Raw genomic sequence first — 25,181 nt, forward strand, 5'->3', positions numbered from 1 at the left:
ATGGTGGCCCTTCAGCAAGCATCTGCTTTCCTGGTTCTGTTCCTTGCAGCTCTCCTGCTCCCTCCACAGTGTGCCCAGGACCCAGCCATGGTGCACTACATCTACCAGCGCTTTCAAGTCTTGGAGGTAGGTGGCATCTGTGCACCTGATCCGGGGAACATGCCTCCCGGAAGTCACGTTATCTTACCCCTGTTTCCCTCTCTACTGGGATGCACTTTCCCCACATATATCATAAATACATTGCCAATATTACACTTGAGATTTTTTATCATCTAGTGGTTCAGAGAGCTGGCTCCAGAGCCCAGGCTGCACCACTCCCAAACTTTGAGCAGGCTTCACTTTGTGGTCTAATCTGACAGTTTTTCTCATCTGTAAAGTGGGGATGATAATAGAATTTATCTCCTATGGCTATTCTGAACATTGCCTGGCATGGCGGTAAATGTTACAAAATGTTGTTATTATTCAATAGTTCCATTATTTAAATATGAAAATTAAAAATTTTGGTCACTTCTGGGGTGCCTGGGTGACTCAGTCGGTTAAGTGTTAGTCTTCAGCTCAGGTCATGATCTCACAGTTCATGAGTTCAAGCCCTGCATCAGGTTCTGTGCTGACAGCTCAGAGCCTGGAGCCTGCTTCTGATTCTGTGTCTCCCTCTCTCTCTGCCCCTGCCCTGCTTATGCTCTGTCTCTCTCTCAAAAATAAATAAACATTAAAAACAAAAAATAATTTAAAAATTTTGGTCACTTTTTATTCATATTTTACTATATCAGGATGATAGTAGATGTTAGTTTTCCTTTTGTCTTTTTATGATAAAATATTAGGCCACTGTAAAAAGTTATGGTATTATATCAAAAGGCTACATCTTAGCTCCTTTGCCAAACTGCACTCGGGTTTAGAAATGAGTAGATTTCAGGGGTGTCTGGGTGGCTCAGTCTGTTGAGCGCTGACTTCAGCTCAGGTCATGATCTCATGGTTTGTGAGTTCGAGCCCCACATTGGCCTCTGTGCTGACAGCTCAGAGCCTGGAGCCTGCTTCGGATCCTGTGTCTCCCTCTCACTCTCTGCCCCTCCCCCACTCATGCTCTGCCTCTCTCTCTCTCTCAAAAAAAAAAAGAAAAGAAATGAGTAGCTTTCAGCAGTGTTAGAGAGAAAGTGTTGGGGGTCCCCTTCCCCATGGGTTGCAGCTGCCACTTCACTAAAATTTGTAAAACCCACCATTTTTGCAGCACAGACAGGCTCCCAGCGACAAATGTAACCCTGTGCCCTAGCCTTTGGCATACCCCTGGCGTTGCCATTATTTCATACTCAATTGCCTTGCTTTTGTACAAGTTAAATTTTGATAAATTCTTTACCTTTTTCCAAAGACACCTTTTTTTCTAAAGACACTCTTGTTTCCAATATTTATTTTCTATATCTTCTTGAATATTTTTAAAGTCCAAATTAGTTGATGATCTGGTTAAGTAAAATAATTCCAAAGAGCAGGCTGAACGCATTTCCTAATGTCCAGCCAACCAGCTGAGGCTGGGGGCAGGGAACAAGATGGTCCCAGGCCATGGCCTCTTGCTGCTTGCCTTGCTTGCTCTTTCCTCAGACAGCTCCTCCCCAGGGTACCTCCTTGAAAGTGCCAGAATTAGGCTCAACCCTGGGCCCCCTGCATTTAGCACTAGCTTGCCCTGGGATTCCTGCAGGTTTCCCTCAATACCTGAAAAGTTTTTCTGCAGAAAAGGGTATAAAGTGCAGACACTTTGATTGCTATGAATGTGGATTTTTTAAAAGATGGGGATATGGTTCCTATAGATCTTCCCAACCTGGTCAAGACTTGGAGGGGAAGTCAAATCCCAGGTGGCAGTCACTGTTGACCAATGTGGACACTTACAAAGTAATACAGTTCTCATCCTGAGGGATTTTTAAAATTTTTTTTAACATGTATTTATTATTGAGAGACAGAGAGAGACACAGCATGAGCATGGGAGGGGCAGAGAGAGAGGGAGACAGAATCCAAAGCAGGCTCCAGGCTCTGAGCTGTCAGCACAGAGCCCGACACGGGGCTTGAACTCACAAACTGTGAGCTCATGACCTGAGCCAAGGTTGGACGCTTAACTGACTGAGCCACCCAGACACCCCTGATTATTTGTATTTTAAAAATATTTTTCTGCTAATGATAGCTATTTGTATTCTTGACCAATTTAAGTAACTAGCAATAATTTGAGAATTTATTTTCTGACTGAAGCAAGGACTGGAAAAATGTACCCAAGCAACGAGGGCATACATTCACGACTTCCAAGAGTTCTCAAAAAACCTATCCGTTATGCTGGGAAGATGTCAGACCTCCACCAGTGAGTATAGGAGTGCAGTGGCTAACCTGGCCCTGAGAGTCGAACGTGCCCAGCGCGAGATAGACTACCTGGAGTACCTGCGGGAAGCTGACATATGCCTGGAATCAGAGGACAAGACCCTGGCAGAAAAGCTCATCCAAGAGGCCGAAGAAGAGAAAAAGATCCGGACTCTGCTGAATGCAAGTAAGAGAACCATGTCTTTTACAGCCCTTGTAGGGACTCACATTCAGAGACACAGACTCGGCACAGATAGGGGTCTGGCCAGGTATGAGAGTAAGAACCAGATGTACAGTTTTAGGGGCAGGCTCTGGGAGGGAAACCTTACCAGGGAACAGGTGTCTGAAGGAAAAAGTCCTTCTCAGAAAGCAGCTTTTCCTTTCATAGAGAGTTCTTAAAGCCCCCATAGAAGGTCAGGGCTTCAGTGTCAGAGGTCAGCTAGGGAAGCACATCTCCAGATAGACCTTGGTTTGGAAGAGGTGTGTGGTACCAGATCCTTCCAGGGAGGGTAGAAGGTTGGCAAATTCCCCCGGTGCCTTGAGAGTAGGCAGCGGCTGCAAATGTGCCAAGAGATAGTCTGAAATTGTAAATGGCATTGGTCAACCCTCAGGACTGAGTACTGCAGTGAATCATTACTGTGTTGTCAGGATGGTGATATCTAGGGGATTTGTCTTCCATCTTGGGATCCTGTTCAAATCCCTTCCAGGCCATTAAGAATAATGGTTGGGAGCTCAAATTATAATAACGAGTATCAAGCAAGAAAAACATAAGCGAGAAAGAAAATTTCCTGTGCATGAGTCCATTTTATTAAAACAATGAGGGAGACAAGTCACCCAGCTCAGAGTCTGTATTCTGATATGGTTTCACTGCAAATAGGAAAACTTTATTTATATGTTAATTGTGTCTGTCCCAAATGTGAGAAATTCCATCAGAGAAATAAGATAAAAGATGAGTGTCATCATTGTGCTAAAGGTTTCATATATCTTCTCAGTGTAATCCTGATAAGAACTCCATGGGTCATCATAAGACAGGTCTTCCTAAATGATGTGACACTTGATCTGAGTTTTTTTTAATTTTTTTTAAATGTTTATTTATTTTTAAGAGACAGAGAGAAACAGATCACAAGCAGGGGAGGGACAGAGAGAGAAGGAGACACAGAATCCTAAGTAGGCTCCAGGCTCTGAACTGTCAGCACAGAGCCCAACCTGGGGCCTAAACTCACAAAGTGCAAGATCATGACCTGAGCCAAAGTTGGCCACTTAACCGACTGAGCCACCCAGGTGCCCCTTGATCTGAGTTTTAAACAAAGTATTAGAGAAAAATGAGCAAAGGGTACATGAGGTGAGGGCACAATGTACTGAAGGCATGAGAGTATAGAACACTTTGGCATGTAGGTCTGCAGATATGGCTGAGGGGAAGCTCAATGGGGCAGATGCATTTGCAAAACAAGATACAAGATTGTAGGGTTCAATGAAAGACCTTGCATGTGAAGCTCAGGCGTTTGAACTTGATTTGGAAAAATGATAGAGAACCACTAAACAATGTTCATCAGGGACATGACATGAAGGAAGAGGGCAAGACTAGAGAAAGGAGACCAGTGGGGGACTACTGTAGCAATTGGGGCAACAAGTGATGGTGTCTGCATTAGGTGTCATTGAGATAGAGAAGGGCGGATGGATTTGAGAGCCATTGAGAGTTGGAATCCACATGGCTTGGGGACTCATAATTAAAGGTGAAAAATGCCTGAAAATGATGAGTCCAGGACACTTTCCGGATCTTTGACTTAGGTTTTGGGTGGCTGGTCTCAAACATGTTGAGATAAGAAACCCAGGAGGAATTTTGGAGCACTATTACTCTACTATTTGTTTTTTCAGAAAACTCTGAAGTCTTCTAGTTCATTTATTTGCTCACTGCTTATTTTCTGCCTCTGCATCTAGAATGTTAGCTCTATATGATCCTGCACAATGCTGTGCCCCAGTGCCTAGAACAATGTCTGTGTTCAACACATATTTGTCAGTGAATAACTAAGTGAACAAATGAATGGATTGTTGGAGAGACTGTCAGCATGGACAGAGGAGTTATTAGGTTTTGATGGAAAGGAGAACAGAAGGCAGAGAGAAGGGTGCCTATCTATAATATGAAGCAGTTGATCAAGTTGGTTGAATGAGTAATTGATCCTTTTTGGCCTTGACATTATCTTGAGATGAATCATCCTCTGAGAGGGAGCAACTGGGGATAAACATGGGGTGAGAGAAGGAGGGAAAGGGTAAGGATGATCTAGGAGAGGATGAACAGAGACTGCCTAAAAAGCTGATGAGGAGGATTGGGTATTATTAATGTGCCTGAGCTTTCCTGCCAGGGGTCAGGCAGGACCCCAATCCTGAACGGTGGTGCTAGATTAGATCCCTGAGCTGCTCCTGGTCCCTGGACTGGCTAAGCCCCTCAGTCCTTGGGGTTGCCCCTTTCTTCTCCAGCTAGAGCCCAGCAGAGGTCCTGATTCTGAACTTGCTGCTCTTTGAACCCTTATCATCTGCCTCATCCCTCAGACACTGGAGGCCTGAAATATTCCCTCTTCCATGGTGAGTGAAAACTTTCAACTTTTCAGAGATTGCTTCTTCCATGCCTGTTCCCTCTGGAGCCCTTGACTGATGATTCATTGGTTTAATATTCCACACTTTTGACCCCTACCCCTGGACGGGCCCTGTGCTACACAGTAGGGATAAAGGCATGAGCAGAACATGTCTGTCCTCTGAGCTTCCTTTCTTACTGCTCCTCTTGCCTCCGGTCTTGCCTCCTATCTGCTGTCACACAGACCTCCCCACAATACAAAATTAATCACATTACTCCTCTGTGTAGAACTATCAACACCAAAATTTCCATTCAAATCTCTTGGCCTTTTATATAAGAAAGGCCCTTTACGAAATGACTCAAGTTCATTTCTGGCTGCTTCTTCTCTCACACTTTACCCACATGCAGTTGCAATTAAATATATATTATATATTATAATATATATATTATATATATAGTTTTTCTTATTCCCCCTTTTTGACTCAAAATTGCTGTGAATTCTCTGTGAATCCCTTCTGCCAGGCAGATTGACCTCTGGTGCTCCTGGTGCAGCTCATTAAATCCTCCAAGGGAGCATTAATACTTTCAACCACACATATGTGTGTGTATTTATTCCTCAACCAGACCATAAACATACAGACATCTTCCTGTCTGTATTCACAGAGTCTAGATCAGCATGGCCCGTGGAGGAGGCTGTAAAAATTGTCCATAGAGGAGATACTGATGGCAGAGTCCCCTCAGAGCTTAGTTTAGGGGAAGACCAACCTGTAAACAACCACAGTTGTGTGATTAGTATTGACGTATTATTTTCAGAGTTTCTCCGCTCAAGAATAGACTTTTCTGTGTTTTGTATTCTGTGCCCATCCCCCACTTTTCCTTTTTTTGCCATTTCTTTTTTGTTTAAAAAAATTTTTTTTAACATTTATTTATTTTTGAGAGAGACAGAGACAGTGCAAGGTGGGAAGGGGCAGAGAGAGAAGGAGACACAGAATCCGAATCCGAAGCAGGCTCCAGGCTCTGAGCTGTCAGCATAGGGCCCCATGCGGAACTCGAATTCAATGAACTGCGAGATCATAACCTGAGCAGAATTCAGATGCTTAACCGACTGAGACACCCAGGTTCCCCTCTTTTTTTGCCATTTCTGTTAGTAACTATATCTATCTTAGTTTTCTAATGCTGAGTAACAAATTGCTGCAGATTTAGCAGCTTAAAACAAGGTACATTTATTATCTCAGAGAATCTGTGGATCAGGAGTCTAGGCACAGTTTCACCTCCCTTTGTTCAAGGCCTCGGGAGGGTACGGTCAAGGTATTAGCTGGGCTACATTCTCACCCAGAGCTCAGGGTCCTCTTCCAAGCTTGCTGAAGTTTTTGACAGAATTTGCTTTCTTACGGCTCTAAGAAAGCCTCGGCTTGTGTTGCCCATTGACATCAGCAGTTCACAATGTCATTGTTGCTTCTTCAAGGACAGAAGGAGAGTGTTTCTCTTCAGCCTAGTCCCTCTTAAGAATTTGTATGTGATATAAGCCAGGCCTACCCATAATAACCTTCTTTTGGGTTAGCTCAGAATCAACTGACTTGGGACCTTAATTATATCTGCAAAATCCCTCCACCTTTGTCTTGTTATGTAACCAAATCATGGGTGCTATCCTGTCATATTCACAGATGTCACACACAGCCAAGGGGAGGGGATTACGCAGGGTACGTCCACCAGGGGAAGGAATCTTGGGGGCCATCTTAGAACTCTGCCTACCTGGTGCTCTAGTCCACTAGGCCTTGCTGGTGTCACTAATTACATGTATCGACTTTCTTCCTACAAGGCTCTGATCTTCCTGTCTTCTAACCTTGGCCAGAAGAGACTGAGCCAGCCACAGAGCTCCCACTAAAATCCTTAAGATTCATGTCAGCACCCTTGTGTGTGTTGGGAAACACCTTGGGATTACAGGCCAGGGAGGGTTTGTCACATCACAGGGTTTCATTCATACATATACACTGTCTTCTAAAGAGAGTTTCTTCAGGGGGCACCTGGGTGGCTCAGTCTGTTAAGCATTTGACTTCGGCTCAGGTCATGATATCATGGTTTATGAATTCGAGTCCCGTATTGGGTGAGCCCCACTTCTCTCTCTCTCTCTCTCTGCCCCTCATGGTATTCTCTCTCTCTCCCCTCCCTCTCTCTCTCTCTCTCTGCCCTCACACACTTGCGCCCTTTCTTCTCTTAAAAAAAAAAAAAAGAGAGAGAGAGAGTTTCTTTGGAAATCCCATAGGGAGAGAATGATGCAGCTTCTTTGGGAGATTCTACCCTGTGTCTCAGGATACTTCGAGAAAATTCTGACATCAGTCTAAAATGGTTTGCATTTATTCCTGGAATATTTCTCAGTCAACCAGAAAGGGTCAGATACTGGGGATGATAAATAAGATAGAATTGTTCTGTAATGAAGCCATTTCCTATAGAGCTGTTCTCAAGTCTTTAGGCTTTATTTAGAGACAATCCGCAAATGCTGTTCACCTGAGGGCAGCAATCCCAGGGATGTTTTGGGGTTAGGTCAAATTCTTAAATCTTAACTCCAACATGCACACTTTCTCTCTTCCTCTCTCCTTCACTCTCCATCTCTCTCTCTCTCTCTCTCTCTCTCTCTCTCTCTCTCACACACACACACACACACACGTACACACACAGAATTTAGAATGTAATGACTGAACGTTGCTGTACACAATCCAACTTATATTTAAAAGTCATTCGAAGTCTTTGGCACTCTGTTATTAGTAAAAAGAAATTTTGCATTGCACTTGGCAACTTAGGGCAAAGCACATTGCCTCAGATACCCAGATTGAGAATTTATCTAGCAGTTTTTTGCAGATTCTGCAGGCTACATTCTTGTGTGGATAAGAGTATTAACCTCTTTTTAACTCACAAATAGCTTGTGAAGAAAAATTCTAAAGGCAGTCAAAACAAGCCATTATAGCGGATTTTATTTTATTTCCTGTTTCAGCACAGCAACTTTTATTGGAAGGCCGCATGTAGGTGACCTCAAGTAACCCTCTCTCTCCTGAATTAAATAACTCCTATCTTTTGTTAGATCATGTTTCAAAAAGAAAATCTGTTGCTGCACATTTAAATGCCTGTGGGATCCATTCAGGTATTATAAATGTGCCTGCCCTATATTCAAAGCCATTAAAAACAAAACAAAAAAAAAAAACAAAAAAAAAAAAAACAAAAAAAAACGCCTGGCAGCCAAATAAAACATCTCTGTGAGTCAACTCCCAAGGTCCACTAGTTTGTGACACAGGGCACAAAACATTAAGAGAGGTATAACTCTAATTTGTGGCAATGTATTTACTATAAAGGAGGGGATTGAGAGTGTACACACAAGTGTAAGTGCAGGACAGAGAGAGAGAGAGAGAGAGAGAGAGAGAGTGTGCGCATGCACTTGTGTGCACACGCACATTTCTACCCAGAAGTTGCTGTAATATAGGGCCAGCAACACTAGAGATGTATATAATGTTTATCCTGGGCCGTCTCCGGCAGGGTTCCATAGGTCACCATGCTGGGTCCAGAAGGGCCTATATACACAGCACTTCTTTTGTTTATCCATCTGGAAGTCCTGCAATCTAAGAAGATACCTCCAGTCCCATCACTATGGATACTAATAGATGGTCCCAAAGTTGTTTCAGCTGATGGCTTTTGGCTCCAGGTAGAGTGAGCACCCATTCACTCTCTCTATAACTCATTCATTTGCTCACTCATTCAGCAAATGTCTAGTGAATTCCAGGTCTCCGTTGGCATGGTGCCAGGCATCAGAGATGGGACATTGAATAGGGTAACATCCTTGTCCTCAGGAAGCTACAGCCAAGTGGGGAGGCCATCTAAACAAACCCGGGGTAACAGCCAGAGTGATGACTGCTCTCACCAGAAGCACAGGGGCAGGCATTGAGTAATTTAGCAAGGTCAGGGTTGCTGTGGAGATGGGCGGGGAGGGACTGTGGAATTTGGAAAGTAACCCTCAAGCCGAGTTTTAATAATGGAAAAGAACGATTTGAATGGAGAATAGAGTAGAGGCTGCTTCAAGCAAATGGAACAGCCTGCGGAAGCACAGAGGCCTAATGGCGCTTGGCATTCAGACCTCAGGTGGAGGAAGAAGTTGTGGAGAGCAGATGAGAGAACTGGGCAGGGGCTTCATGCTAAGCCAACCGACGCTTTCAAGCTATGAGAAATGAAAATAATGTGACTCATGGTAGCTAATATTTAGTGAGTGTTCATTAACTGAATAATCTTTAAGAATTTACCTTACTGGGTTATATCATCCAATTCTCACGGCACCCTTATGTATATGTATTATAGTTATCCCCCGTTTTGTACGTGAGGAAATTAAGGCACTGAGAGGATAAGCAATCTGCCCAAGGTCTCACAGCCAGTTGATGCCAGAGCTGGGATTCAGACCAAGGCGGCTGACTCCTCCACATTCTAACCTCTCCCATCATGCTGTTGTGCTTAAGAGTGGTGAGCAGGGATGTGTCAGAGCTCAGACAGAGGTTGGGGAAGGTCATTCTGGCCACTGTGCATGGAACAGACTGGCAGTAGGGGAGGATGGGTGTACACAGAAAAGAGAACCAGGCAGGCCATCTCCAAGCCTGTCACGGAAGCACTCGAGGTAGGAGCCCACTGTTCCGAGACTCCGTGCCTGCACCCAGGAGGCCCAGCTTCTTGTGATCTCGTTGTGGGACACATATGAAGACCACGTCCCTCCCCTTGGTCACTGTTTGATGACGATTCTTACTCACAGATTAATTTTTTTTTAAATGTTTACTTTTGAGAGAAAGACAGAGACAGAATGCGAGCCAGGGAGGGGTAGAGAGAAAGGGAGACAGAATCTGAAGCAGGCTCCAGGCTCTGAACTGTCAGCACAGAGTCCGATGCGGGGCTCAAACCCACGAACCGTGAGATCATGACCTGAGCCAAAGTTGGACACTCAACCGACTGAGCCACCCAGGCACCCCACAAACAGATTACTTTAAATCATTCTTTTAAACCCTGGCCAAGAAGGGTCAAAAATTTTCCCCTACTTCCTTGGTTTTTAATTATTTGCCTTTCCTTCATTTACTTTATGTTTAAAATTTTTAGATTTTAAATTTTTATTTTTTATTTGCTTATTTTTACTTTTGAGGGGGGAGCAGGAAGGGGCAGAGAGAGGGGGAGACAATCTCAATCTCAAGCTCCTCACTGTCAGCGCAGAGCTGGGTGCAGGACTCGAACTCACAAACCGCCAGATCATGACCTGAGCTGAAATCAAGAGTCTGACGCTTAACTGACTGAGCCAGGTGCCCCCATTTACATTTAAAATTAAAACACTCATCTCTGTCCCCCCATGAGTTAGCAGAAGAGTTCCACACACACTTTTCCTGTGCTAGAAATCTCAGAAGCATCTCTTTGGCCCTCATCTGACCAGTCACCCTATCCAGTACATATTTCCTTCTGAACATCCCTCAAATTTATTTTTTCCATCTGCACTTTTCTCTCATCATCTCTGGTCCTGATTACTGCAGGAGCCTGCTGACCAAGCTTCCTGCTGCCAGCCTCTCCCCGTTCCAGGGCTCTGTCCTATGTTGCCACCAGGGTTATATTGCCAGATTTACTGCATCATTGCTTTATCAACTTTGATGGTAACCACAACCTATGGGTTAAAGCAAACCCCATAACATAATATAAAGAAAGCCCTCTGGAGCTCCTGGGTGGCTCAGTTGGTTAAACGTCTGACTTTGGCTCAGGTCATGATCTCACGGTTCTGGGTTCGAGCCCCGCGTCAGGCTCCGTGCTGACAGCTCAGAGCCTGGAGCCTGCTTTGGATTCTGTGTCTCCCTCTCTCTCTGTCCCTCCCCTACTCACACTCCATCTCTCTCTCTGTCTCTCAAAAATAAATAAACATTGAAAAAAAATTTAAAAAAAAGAAAGCCCTTTACAACCTGACCCCGACCTAGCTTTCTTTAACTCTTTTGTTATTCTCCATGAAAGTGGCATCTTCTGATTAAATAAAAACTATGAATATCATATAGACTATATTTACTGTATTTACCTTTATTGTAAAAAGGTAGATAACATGCTAACAGCTGAACACATGAACTTTGAATGTTTCTCAGCCTCATCTTATGTCACTACTGCCTGTTCGCATCCTCTCAATGCTCTATGCTGTGTCTGATGTGCTATTCGGAAAGCAAAATATAGTTCATGCACCCCTACATTATTCATACTGTGCTTTCCAAGTCTATCACAGTGCCTGGAACAGAGTAGAAATCAATATTTTCTGACCTTGGGGAATAGTTTATTAGAGAGTGGAGGCAACTAATTGCCAAAGATTGTATTAAGCCCTTTGTCTGTTATGTTGCCCAAAACCCACCACACCCGTGCCAGGGAGATACAATTATGACTTCTTTTTTGTTTATTTTTTTTTATTTTTTTTTTTAAATTTTTTTTTTCAACGTTTATTTATTTTTGGGACAGAGAGAGACAGAGCATGAACGGGGGAGGGGCAGAGAGAGAGGGAGACACAGAATCGGAAACAGGCTCCAGGCTCTGAGCCATCAGCCCAGAGCCCGACGCGGGGCTCGAACTCACAGACTGCGAGATCGTGACCTGGCTGAAGTCGGACGCTTAACCGACTGCGCCACCCAGGCGCCCCTATGACTTCTTTTTAGATGACGAAACAATGGTGCTGAGTGTTTCACGCAGCCCCATCTTCCTCCCACGCTCTGGCTAGGAGCATGTTCCCCTGCCCTAGACACACTAGATTCATCTCAGCCTCCATTTCTGCTCTCCATCCCCCCACCCCCACCCATGTCAATTCTCTGTTGCCACAAGAATGCTGCAAAACAAACCACTTTATAACTTAGTGTGTTAAAACAATAATCATTGATTATTTCTTAGGAGTCTATAGGACAGCAGGGCAGTTCTGTTGGTCTGGGCCAGGCTTGGCTGCTCTTGGGTGGGTTCTTCAGTGGCACATTGCCCAGGGGATGGCTGGTTGAGGAGGGCCTCAGCTGGGATGGTTTGGGTCTCCTCCACATGGTCCCTGATCTTTCAGGAAGTGAACCTGGGCGGGCTTGTTCCCATGATAGAGGCAGACCTCTGAGGAAGGAGGCACAAGCCTACTAAAGGTCTGGTCCCTTGTATTGAATTCTTTGGGCCAAAGCAAGTTCCAAGCCTGGCTCTAGAGCCCACACTTCCACTAGAACCTCCAACAACATCTCATAAGGCAAAAGCCCAAAGGTCCTGATGCTCCTGGAAAGAGGCAATAATCAAGATCAGTTTCTACGTATGCCAATTTCTATATGGAAGCAGTAAATTGCGCATTAGTGTGACTGATGATTTTGAGGCTGCTGCAAAGTTCAAGTTCAGGAGAGCAAGTCCTAGACTTTGAGACAGGAAGGATGAGAACAGGATGAAGTGACACTTATCTCACAGGAAGAATCTGTGGTACAATGTCAAAATGACTCTGTTTTCCAACCAAACAAATGGGAGAATGGCAGTACCACACCTAGAAACTAAGAACATTTCCATCTTTTTTAGTTTGGTAAGAATGTTACAGGAAGAAAATAAAGAAAAAAACACTATGCAAGAAAAACCCACAAGAACCAGCTCATTTTTTAAATGAACAATACACAAAAACAAAAATGTTCATAATTATAACCTTGGAATGCTTAAATGTTGCAACAGTCAGAAAATTGGTTCAAAATGGAGCTGTTTGATCGGAAATTCCTCAGAGACTGCTCACTTCAATGCCTCACTTCCCATGCATGTTGACCAGCCTGGACCCGCTAGGACAGCATTCTCAAACTTTCAGTTTCAGGAACCTTTTACACTTCTAAAAAGTTATTCAGGACCCCAAAGAATTTTTCTTGATGTAATTTATATCTGTTGACACTTACTGTATTCATAATTAAAATAGAAAAATTATAGTGTGTGCCAGATGGCTCTTTTAGGACAGACATACAACAGTAAAAACAACAGATTAGACAAAGCCTTGCCCTTGTGGGGTTTACATTCTATTGAGGGGAGTCAAACGATAAATATGTTAATGGACACATTTAAAGCATGTCAGATAGAAGATAATAAATACCATGGAAGAAAATCAGCTAAGGTGTGGAGGTTATGAGAGCTGGCCAATTCCAAAAGGAAGCATCTGAAGGAGTCTGGCTGTGTTGGATTCCAGCGAGAGGGACCCCACAGTGGAAGCAGGCCAGACTCACACTCGCATTCACACATCTTGCAGGCTTCCATCCGCTCCTGTGAAGTTCTCAACTTGATCTGGAGAACAGAGCCATGCAGGCTACCAGCCATGTATCAAGTCTGTTTTCTTTCTCACAAGCTGCTGCTAATCACCAATAAAGGGAGGCTGTCAGGGTACGACACTGGGTACCATGGAATAGTTTGAAGTTAGTCTCGGAACCTAGAAAAACCTCTAATATAGATTTACTACAGACTTCTGTAGGACTCACCAAAACCAACATATGCTGTATGCCAGGCTCTTTTAAAGCCCTGGATTCACAGTCGTGCAAAGCCAAATCCTACTGTGGCTCACTCACTAAGTACCATTTCCCACAAGCCAGCCTTCCCTCTTTCCTGCCATCGATCTACCCAGGCACTCAAGAGTGTGAAATAGCACCTGCTCATGTCTGCCCATACCTCTTGCCATTCAAATCTGATTTCTAAGCTGGCATACCATGAGTTGGGATAGTAAGTTTGGACACTGACTAATACTGCATTCTCTGAATCAAATTGATTCCTGAGTTTTTGGACAATAAGCAGTAAGAGATTAAATAGACAGGATATATGTAGTGGGTCCCAGGAGCTATGGATAAAAACAAATAAGACACAGCCCCTGTGTAAAGTGCTTGCTAGGAAACAGAGTGAGTAAGCAAATCCACTTCTGCACCAGAACTGCTCTGGGAGGCACCTGCACAGAGTGCTTGGGACGCACAAGGAGGAGCAACAGATTGCCCTGTAGGAGCCAGAGAATTTGGTTTTGAAGGACCAGTAGATGTATCCCAAGTGAGTGAAGGCAAAATATGGAAAGCTAAGGAAAAATATGGGTGAAGTCTAAGACTTGTAAGAGGTCATGGCAAGTTGGTGACCGGTGACCAGCCCAGTGTGGTGGGGAAGTGCCAAGAGGTGGTCAGATGAAGGACCTTGAGTGCCGTGCAGAGATATCTGAAACTTATTCTGTAGCAGAAAGCATGAAACAGCCCTAATTTCTAGAAGAAATTAAGTCCATGCTGACAATTTCATTGTACTGACTGGCTCGAAGCTTTCCTAATTAACTGCTCATTTGAGAGCTTCCATCTTTGTCATCCAAGAGCCTGACGTTGTACTGTCACCCGATAGGTATTGACTAATGTTTATTAACCTGAATACAATCCAGGTGCTTAAAAAGTCAAGTTTCATAGCACAGAATTTCAAGAAGCAGTCAAAATACTCATGGTTTTATAGGAGTTCTCTTTTTTATTTTTTATTATTTTTTTAAATGTTTATTTGTTTTTGAGAGAGACAGAATGCGAGTGGGGGAGCAGCAGAGAGAGAGAGAGAGAGAGAGAGAGAGAGAGACATGCAGAATCTGAAGCAGGCTCCAGGCTCTGAGCTGTCAGCACAGAGCCCAGTGCAGGGCTTCAACCCACAAGAAGTAGGATCATAACCTGAGCCAAAGTCAGACACTCAAGCGACTGAGCCACCCAGGTGCCCCTGGCGTTCTCTCTCTCTCTCTTTTTTTTTTTTTTTAATGAATTCATCCCTGTTTTCCCCAAGCAAACCTGGGTTCCCTTCTCTGTTGCTCTCCTGTGCATTCCATCGCCCTTAGCCTTGAGGGCTCCCTCCATCTACCAAGTTGCTAAGACCTGACCCCTATTTTCCTAAGGTTTTCCCAAATCCTTACTCATTTTGCCATGTCCATCATTATTTGGATATCTCTGATCTGGATTATACCTACAGACTCTCTACCTGTTTCCCTGTGCCCCCTGTTTCCCACCCCTACCCCCAGTCCATTCTCCACCAACATCCAGACCATGTTTCTAAAACATAACCACAGGGGAGTTGCATCACTCCCTATAGAGGAACAAGTCTCACCAGGTCTGGAGAGTATTGCCATTAAATAAGGGAAAAAGTATTTTAAAAATTCAAAGAGTGTTATTTGTATATGAAATCACTGTGAGGCCTTGGGCCACACTCTGTCCTAATTGCCTGTCTCCAATTGTGCTTGAGGGAAAACCATAGATTTGCATTCTCTGATTTGCAGTTGGATCCTTCATTGTCATTGTCTCTGTTAAATAATTTGCATCTTTGTTGAGCTCAAAGCTTTTAAATGTATTTCTTCCTCAGCTCTTTTCTCCTGCTAATTATCTCTCTCTGAAGAAAAGCACTGAAGGGACTTCTAACTTACCCTTTTACTCAAACACTATATTTTCTCCAAATTCCAAAAAGAAGAGGAATTTATAAAAATCATAGACTATCTGCCCTGAAGAAACTCCAGGCTGAACTCCTCATTTTAAGGCTAGGATAGGTAAGGGCGGATTGACCAAAGGACTTTCAGGGAGACACATGGAGAACCAGAGATGGGGTTCAGAGCATTCAGGTCTCTGACTCCCAGTGCTGGGTTCCCTCTACAAAGGAAGGATCGGAGGATCACAAGGGGCAGTTGTGTGTTTCTGCACTCTCACAACTGTCTCTGCCTAATCAAAACCATCTATCAACACTCTTCTTGTTTTGCTATTTCTCTAAGGATTCTGCATGAGAAAGGAGGAATAGAAGGAGAAAGAAGAATGGTTGAATTAGTTTCTGCTGTATATTAAATGAACATTTTCTCACTCATGAGACATTGAATGTGCCTTGTTCTTAGCCATAGTCCCCCTCTGTAGCTGGGCTGTAAGCCTGCTGACTGTCCTCCTGTAGGGAGGGGCCTGCCCTGGGGCTGGCTGGAGGGTTCCTGGTTAGCTCTGCCTCCTGGTGCACATTAAGTTAGGAGGACCTATAGCCATGTGACCTTCTAAGTAACTTATCCAAGCCTTTCTTTTCCTTTAGAAAATGGAGTTTGAAATATTTATCACTTAGGCTTATTGTAAGAACTAGACAAGTTGATGTAAATAAAGTTATCACCATACCAAGCACATTATGTGTATTTGTACATATTTATTAACTTCTCAAGGCTTTGTGCTTGTTCTCCAATCAGAAACAGTTTCTGAGCTTCTCTGGTGGCCCATGGACCCCTCCTCTTCCCCATTAAAGACATTTATGAGCAGTTGTAAACTTAAACCCCCATTCATTCATTCATTCATTCACCCTTCGTGATCACCAGAGAGTGTGAGAAGAGCAAAGCATCCGCAGGAGACAGACTCCGCTTGGGAAGCTGAGAAAAGGTACACTTCACCTGGCAGAGATGGGGCCCTGATAAACAGAACAGCCCCCTCCTCCCTCTTCCAGCCACAGCCTGGAGCTGCCCCTACCCACCCCCCCCCCCCGCCCCGCCCCGCCCCGCCCCGCCCATGCCCCGCCTCCCAGGCTCAGCCTGGTGAGGGGCCTTCTGTTAGCAGTCCTGCAGCGCCTAAGGTTTAAAGTAGCTGGAGCAGCCTTCTCTGCCTTCCCCAGGGGGAATGCTTCCTGTACATTAATCCCCCCTTATCTGTGGTTTTGCTTTCCACAGTTTCAGTGACTGCTGTCAACTGCACTTCAGAAGCAGATGATCCTCCTTCTGACGAACGTCAGAAGGTCAGTAGTAGCCTTAACGCTGTGTCCCAGTGCCTGTCATTCACCTCACTTTATCTCATCACATGGGCATTTTATCATCGCACATCATCCTAAGAAGTGTGAGTACAGTACAGTACGATACTTTTGAGAGAGAGAGAGAGAGAGAGAACCACATTCACATAACATTTATTACAGTATATTGTTATAATTGTTCTATTATAATTGTTGTTAATCTCTACAGTGCCTAATTTATAAATTAAACTTTATCACAAGTGTCCATGTATAATGTATAGGGAAAAACATAGTATGTGTATATAGATATAGATGATATAGATAGATATAGATATAGATATAGATATAGATATAGATACAGATATAGATATATAGGCATCCCCTGGGGTCTTAGAACCTATCCCTCACAGACGAGGGGTGATGACTGTAACCAGGCTGAAGTAGACCCAGAGGCAAGGGGAAACAATCCCTCGGGCTGGCAAAGCATGTCAACAGGGGGATATGGTGGCAACTGATGGCTAAGAGATTTCTATAGCTTGTCCCAAAGTCTGTCCCTGGCCAGGGTAGGGACCAGGCAAGGCCTCTGGGCATCTGGGAGCAGCCACTGATGACCTGACCTTGGAAAGGACTGACCTGCTGAGGCTCTGCTCTCCCCAGCTAGAGTTGCTCCCCACGCCCACTCCTGCCATATGCTCCTTGATAAGAACCTTGTGTCAGATTTTCAAATGAAATAATGGATTTGAAAGTATCTTAAAAGCTTTAAAGTACTTTACAAATTATTATTTACTTAAGACAGGCCTGTGGTCAGAACTCCAGATGCACAGTACTATGTAGGCCCTAGAAAAACATCTGTTTGAATGAATCTACTTCCCTCATTAATGCAATAGATATTTATTGAACCCACAAAGCACTGAGTTAGGCAGTGGCGGTACAAAAGTAAACAAGACAAAAGCCCTACTTTTGTGGAGCTTATAGTCTAGTGGGGGAGAAGGTCAATAAGCTAATAAATAAAACAGATGACATAATTACAGAATATGACAAGTGATCTCAAGGAAATAAGAAAGATGTTGTAGTAGGTCATTTTAAATTTAGATGCAGTAGTCACAGGAAGCCCCTTAGGGAGATGATATTGAAACAAAGACTTGAAGGATGAGAGGAGCAGACTGTGGGAAGATCAAGGAAAAGAGTACCCAAGGCAGAAAGAATCACAAGTACAAAAGCCATGAGGCAGAGACAAACTTGACATGCTCCTGGAATAGCAAGAAAGCCAGTGTAATCACAACACAGTGAGCCGGGGCGGAGAGTGGAGGATACAGCTGCCATATCATGTAGGTAAGAGGTTAGGATTTTATTCCAAGAATGATAGGAGAATGGGTTTAGCAGGTCAGCCACATAATTTATGTTTTTAAAAAGATTACTTCTATTGCTTTGTGGAGAGCATATCATAGGTAAGCCAGAGTAAAATCAGAGAGACAAATTAGAGACCACTGTAGTGGTCTAGGCAAGAGGGAAGAATTCAAGGAGTACAGGGATGAATGGTGGGAAGAGGAGGAAAGAAATATATTTGAGCATTAAAAAAATTGTTTTTAATATTTATTTTTGAGACAGACACAGAGAGACAGAGAGAGAGAGAGAGACAGAGCGTGAGCAGGGGAGGGGCAGAGAGAGAGGGAGGCACCGAATCTGAAGCAGGCTCCAGGGTCAGAGCTGTCAGCACAGCGTCTAACGTGGGGCTCGAACTCACAAACCATGAGATTATGACCTGAGCTGAAGTCAGAGGCTCAACTGACTGAGCCACCCAGGCGCCCCTTGAGCATTTTAATTTAAGTATAACATAATTTAAAGATTAGTTTTACTATCAGAACTTGGTGGTGGTGGGAAGATGGAGAGAAAGGAGTTAAGAATGACTTCTAGGGGAGTCTGGGTGGCTCAGTGGCTTGGTTAAGCTTATGACTTTTTTAAAAAAATTTTGTTAACAAAAAAAATTTTTTTTTAATGTTTACCCATTTTTGAGAGAGAGAGAGACAGACAGACAGACAGACAGGCCATGAGCTGGGGAAGGGCAGAGAGAGAGAAAGAGGGAGACACAGAATTCAAAGCAGACTCCAGGCTCTGAGCTGTCAGCACAGAACCTGATGCGGGGCTCAAACCCACAGACCGTGAGATCATGACCTGAGCCGAAATTGGCCACTTAACCAACTGAGCCATCAGGAGTCCCCCAACTCTTGATATCAGCTCAGGTCATGATCTCACAATTGTGAGATGGAGCCTCACATCAGGCTCGGAGCCAAACGTGGAGAATTCTCCATGCTGGGCACAAGAATCCTCTTAGGATTTTCTCTCCTTCTCCCTCTGCCCCTTCTCCCCTTCGGAAAAAAAAATTACTTATAGATAAGAAACTTTGTTGATGGTTTTTGCTTAAAATGGGAAGAGTAGGGAGAAAAAGAGTTTGGGATATAAAAGCAAGGGTTCTATGTTGAACAGGTTAAGTTTGAAGATAGCCAAGTAGGGCTACTGAGCAGGCAGTTGGATAAGTGGGTTTGGGACTTAGTAGACATCCTGATAGGATGTCATTCCAGAGACAACTTCAGAATTTATCATTAATTAGAATTGAAATGGTATGCAGAGCCATGAGATAGAATGAGGTGGTTCAGAAAGTGATTACAGACAGAAGGGGTATGAGGACAAAGCACTTATGGGTGGGAGAGGAAAAGAAACCAACAATGGATGCAAGAAAAAAAAAATCTAGAAAGATGGGAAGACAAACAAGAGGAAGGGTGTTCCAGAATCCACACAAAAGAGTTTCAAGGGGAGGTAGCAATCAAGTAATCAAATTTTGCTGAGAAGTTGGTTAAGATGAAAACTGAGAATTGACCCTTGGATTTGGCAACATGGAGGTTGTTGGTGACCTTGAGAAGAACTGATTCTGTGGCATAGGCAGGGAAGTTTAGATCAGTGAGAGCCTGAAGTCTGATTAGAATGGCTTAGGGCATAATTGGAGGTGAGGAAGTTCCTCCTTTGAGGAGTTTTATTATAAAGTGCAAGAGAGAAATGGGGCACATTAGAAAGTGAAATAAGAGGCAAGATCTTCATATGAAAGTAAGGAGGGTATGAAGAAGGCTTGAGGAGGGAAGAGAAGGTATAATAATAGTGGATGGTGAATTGATTAAGGAACTGTGGTAAGATGGCTGGCCAAACAGCTGGCAGAACAAGCAGTTTGCTGAAATGCTTGCTTACCTCAGAATCTCTGGGACTTCTCTGGGTATGCACCTCTCTTCTTTGTGTCTAGTTTCTCTTCCTTCACCCTGTTTCTGTCCTCTGACTCTAGATAGTCCCCAGTTGTCCTGCAGAACCCAAACATTTATTAAGAAGAAAATGACAACCCATGAGCCCATCCAGCTTCTTATACCAAAGCCTTTGCAAAGACTTGAGGGAAACCCCCAGAGAGCTCAGTTGTCCCAGAAAGATTGTTATACACCTGTAATTCCACTACAAAATGCTCCAGGAGTCAAGGAGAGAGGCCCATACAGCTCCTGTCCCACCCATGATACAGACCTCAGCAGGGTTTGAGGGATACCTGCAGGATTCCTCATGCTTCTAGTAAGCCACCACTCTCTATCTCTGTAACTCTGTAGACTGTCTAATGGTGCAGTCCCAACAAGTTCATCATTAGAGCTGATGACTCAGTCCTAATGGGTCCTGAAATGACCAGTGGAACTAATTTCATCTTGGCCCATATCCCTCTTTAGCTTGGACACCATGAGAATTCCAAAACATGAAGGTCATCTGGAAGATAGCATATTTAAGGGCCAGGTCGAAATGGCTCACACCACTTCTGTCCACATCTCTTTGGACAGAACACGGGTCAGTGGATGCAGCCTAACTACAAAGAAAGCTGAGAATATAGAAGTAGGGAAGAGGAAAATGAAATGGCATTTGGTGAACACAGATACTGTCACTGCCATAAGCAGAGAAGAAGCAAGTAGGAGGCACACACAGAGACTGTAGTGACACAAAGATCAAGGGCAAAGAAATCTTCAAGAAGAAGGAATTAATCAATACCATCATTCTGTGGGAAGATCAAGTAAGATATGAACGTAAAGGTCTGAGTTTTCGGTTTGGAGGTCCCCAGTGACATTATGGAGGGTGATTTCTGCAGAGTTATTTTGAAGTGAAAGATGGGAGGTGAAGAAGTAGATCCAGAGAACAAACTGTTCTGGAACAGAAACTATGTAAAATGACAGAAAGAGTGAAGTAACTAGAAAATGATGCCTGAGGGAGAATTGTTTTTTAATATAGGCAAAGTGTTTACAAGCTAAGGAACTAGCCATGAAGGAGAAATTAAAGATAACAGAAAGGAGGCAATTCATTGAGGGAATCAAGAAGAAGCCAGGAAAGAGTGAGATCAGAGCACAAGTGAAAGAATTAGTCTTGCACAGGAGGAATGATGTGGCCTCTTCTAAGATGTGTGGGAGCATAGCAAGGGTAGGAACAACTTAAGAGAAGTTTATAAGCAAGGGACAGAGGTGGAGGCACTTCATGTCCGGTGGTATTTATTTTTGCAAAGGAATTAATCTGCTGTTGGTGAAGAGACTAATGGGGTAGAGTGTGAGTATATGGGGGTGGGATTTAAGATACCTGCTATGTGGAAGATAGGGGACTAACCATGGAAAGAGCAGTATGTACTTAGGGCCCAGCTGAGGATGGAGATGCCGTATGTGCAGGGGCACCTTTGGGAGATCTTCTCCACCACACGCAACTCTCTGGGACACAGCCAGAGGTTTGGATTCACTGGGCCACGGATTTTTGTAGAGTGCATATTGTGGAATAACTAGGGGGGTAAGCATGCTAGTGAGAGAGGTATTACAGTGGTCCAGGTTGGATAGAAAAGGAGGCTGACAGCCTGGGAGAAAGCAGAGGTCAAGGGACTCCAGGGCCCAGGGAAATGGAAGAGCAAAGGGGGTAAGAGCAAAGAGGTGAGAAATGGAAAGGCAAAGTGTTGTTGCAGAGGGTAGGATAGTAGAATTTTACATTTCTCATAGGGAACAGTTCCAGGGGATGGGGGGGGGGGTGGGGATCCAGAGTATGGACATGGAGGGTTGCTAAAGTAGGTTGAAAGCAAGGTGCTGTGGAGCTGAAGAGGTTGGAAGTGCTCAGGTTCCTAATGCATATGGGTAGTGTCCTGGAGAGCTCTCAGTGATTTAGACTAGAAGGAGTTGATAGCATGAGATACAAAGAAGGAAGGTTTTTTTTTTTTTTTTAAGTTTATTTATTTATTGCGGGGGTGGGGGTTGTTGCCCAGAGTGGGAGAGAGAGGATACCAAGCAGGCTCTGCACTTGATCCCAGAAACTGTAAGATCATGACCTGAGTCGAAATCAAGAGTCCAACGCTTAACCGACTGAGTCACCCAGGCACCCCAAGAAGGGAGGGTTTTTGCACGAAGGAAAGTAGAAAAGCTGGAAAAATGTAACCCCACCTTTTTTTTTTAACTTCATCTTCCTCCACCTATTTTAGACCCTTATGATCCTGTTTGGATTATAGAAATACTCTCCTAATTGGTTTCCCTGATTTTGGTTTCCCTCCCATGTATCCATCATACACACAACTGCCAGCTTAATTAATCTTGACCAGGATTCACTCTTGCTCAAAAACTTCAGTAGCTCTTCACCTGCCTATACAATAAAATCTATATTCTTTAGCCCCACCCTCAGTGTTCCAGGCACAGAGCTGGTTTCAATCGATTTTGTTTTATGCATCTAGTTTGGGGCAAGAGCAAGTATGTAGTTTATACTGGGTTAAACCCTGCACTACTTTCCTAACACTGATCCTGAAGGACTTTCCCAAATGTGGTTTTGTTAACTGTAAAGAATGTTATTCCCAACCATCTCTGAATGGCATCCTTAAAGGGTCAATTCAAATACACATTATCCCCTTCCTTAAATGACAGCACCATTCTCTGTCCTTTTGTAAAAAATTCACTTTAAACTTCATATTGTAGTTAGGTGCCTATTAAGCAAGAACCATTCTTGATTTATCACTGTACCTCAGTGTATTGTACCCCATAACACCTATCTCAGTAACTTGTCTTTTGGAGGTATCCATTGTCTGCTGACTGACCAAATGCGTGCATTCATATAAATAAGTGGATGGATGAATAGAGTTCTTATAAAGTTCTAGTAGTATTAAGGGCCAGAATCCTTCACTAGAAGGTGATCTCTTCAAGGTTTAAGATTGATATTATATATATTTTTTATTCTCAATACTTAGTTAACATGGTTCTGGGAGATTTGTAAGCTAAGTACACAGTAGATACCCAGTAAGATCTTTGCAAATGGAATTGAACTAGGTGGCTTCACACCTAAGTGATTCTCACTGTGTCAACCCCAAGAAAGTGAACAGGGTCTCTGACCCAGCAAATAGCTGTTTATATCCTGACTTGAATAAAATGTGGACTCTTATAATTCGACAGCAACTCCCTTAACAGAGACCCATTTATTCATTTAATTCTTTGATTCTTTGAACCATACTATAAATTGTGATTGATTTATGTGTGATAACTTTATTCTAGACACTGAAGGGGAAAAAAAGCAATCAGTGAGAACAGACACATGAAAAGATGCTCAACATCACTAATCATCAGGGAAATGTAAATCAAACCCACAAAGAGCTACCACCTTACATCTGTCAGAATGGCTAGTATCAAAAAAGACAAATTACAAGGATGTGGAGTCAAAAGGAACCCTCGTGTGCTATTAGTGGGAATGTAAATTGTTGTAGCCACTGGAAAACAGTAGGGAGGTTCCTCAAAATAGAGATACCATATAATCCAGTAATTCCACTACTGGGTTTTTACCCAAAAATACCAAAATGCACTAAATTTGAAAAGATATGTGCATCCCTGTGTTTACTGCATCATTATTTACAATTGCCAAAACACAGAAGCACTTAAGTGTCCACCAACAGAGAAGTGGATAAAGAAGATACGGTATATAGACAATGAAATATTATTCTGCCATAAGAAAGAAAGGAATATTGCCATTTGGGACAACATGGATGGACCTAGAAGGTATTATGCTAAGTGAAATAAATCAGAGAAAAACAAATACCATATGATTTCATTTATATATGAAATCTTAAAAATAAAAAAAGCAGAAACAGACCCATAAATACAGAGAACAAACTAGTATTTGGGGTGCGGGGGGAGAGGGCAAAATGGGTGAAGGGGAGTGGGAGGTACAGGCATCCGGTTAAGAAATTAATGACCAGGCATCATGGGGCGCCTGGGTGGCTCAGTCCATTAAGCGTCTGACTTCAGCTCAGGTCATGATCTCATGGTTTGTGAGTTTAAGCCCCACATCAGCCTCTGTGCTGACAGCTCAGAGTTTGGAGCCTGCTTCGGATTCTGTGTCTCTTTCTGTTCTTCCCCCACTCATGCTCTGTCTGTCTCTCAAAATAAATAAAGAATAAAAAAATTTAAAAAAAAAGAAATTAATGTCATGAAGATAAAAGGCATAGACAGCATAGGGAATATAGTCAATGGTATTGTCATAGGGTTGTATGGTGACAGATGGCGGCTACACTTGCTGTAAGCAAGCATAACATATAGACAAGTTGAATCATAATGTTGTACACGTGAAACTAATGTAACATCGTGTGTAGACTATGCAACAATAAGCAGGGAAAAAAAAGAAATCTGTGAGAAAAGCAGACCTGTCATGTTTACAAAGTCTCTCTCCTTTTTCTCCTGTTTTGCCAGGCTGTGACAACATGTTGATGGGCATAAAGTCTCTGAAAATAGTGAAGAAGACTATGGATACACATGGCTCTTGGATGAAAGATGCTGCCAGCAGTTCCCAAAAGGTTTATTTCCTAATCGGATCCAGAAACAAAACTCTGTGGGAATTTGCAAACATGCGGGCATTCATGGAGGATAGCACCAAGCCAGCCCCACGGAAGCTCATCCTAACGCATTCCTGGCAGGGAACAGGCCAAGTGATCCACAAAGGTTTTCTGTTTTTTCACAACCAAGGGACTCTCAATGAGATAATCAAATATAATCTGCAGAAGAGGACTGTGGAAGATCGAATGCTGCTCCCTGGAGGGGCAGGCCGAGCGCTGGTCTACCAGCACTCCCCGTCAACATACATTGACCTGGCTGTGGATGAGCATGGGCTCTGGGCCATCCACGCAGGGCCAGGCATCTCTGGCCATTTGGTTCTCACAAAAATTGAACCTGGCACACTGGGAGTGGAACACTCATGGGACACCCCATGCAGAAGCCAGGATGCCGAAGCCGCATTCCTTTTGTGTGGGGTTCTCTATGTGGTCTATAGTTCTGGTGGCCATGGCCCCCATCGTGTCACCTGTGTCTATGATCCGCTGGGCACTATCGGTGAGGAGGATCTGCCCAAACTGTTCTTCCCCAGGAGGCCGAGAAGTCATTCCGTGATCCATTACAACCCCAGAGATAAGCAGCTCTATGCCTGGAATGATGGAAACCAGATCATTTACAAACTCCAGACAAAGAGAAAGCAACCTCTGGAGTAA

At 43.6% G+C, this 25,181-nt stretch overlaps 1 protein-coding gene across 1 annotated transcript; it reads left to right on the forward strand.

Moving 5' to 3' along the window:
- OLFML1 (olfactomedin like 1) lies at positions 1–25,181 on the forward strand. The gene is given in 5 exon segments (XM_047070232.1): positions 1–126; positions 2,230–2,518; positions 16,578–16,674; positions 16,676–16,740; positions 24,391–25,181. Coding segments are annotated over 5 exon segments (1,368 nt in total).

Source organism: Lynx rufus, unplaced genomic scaffold (genome assembly GCF_022079265.1).
Source record: "Lynx rufus isolate CCGP_SWC_20201006 ecotype Redwood Valley unplaced genomic scaffold, mLynRuf1.p SCAF_9, whole genome shotgun sequence".
Classification (NCBI taxonomy): Eukaryota; Metazoa; Chordata; class Mammalia; order Carnivora; family Felidae; genus Lynx; species Lynx rufus.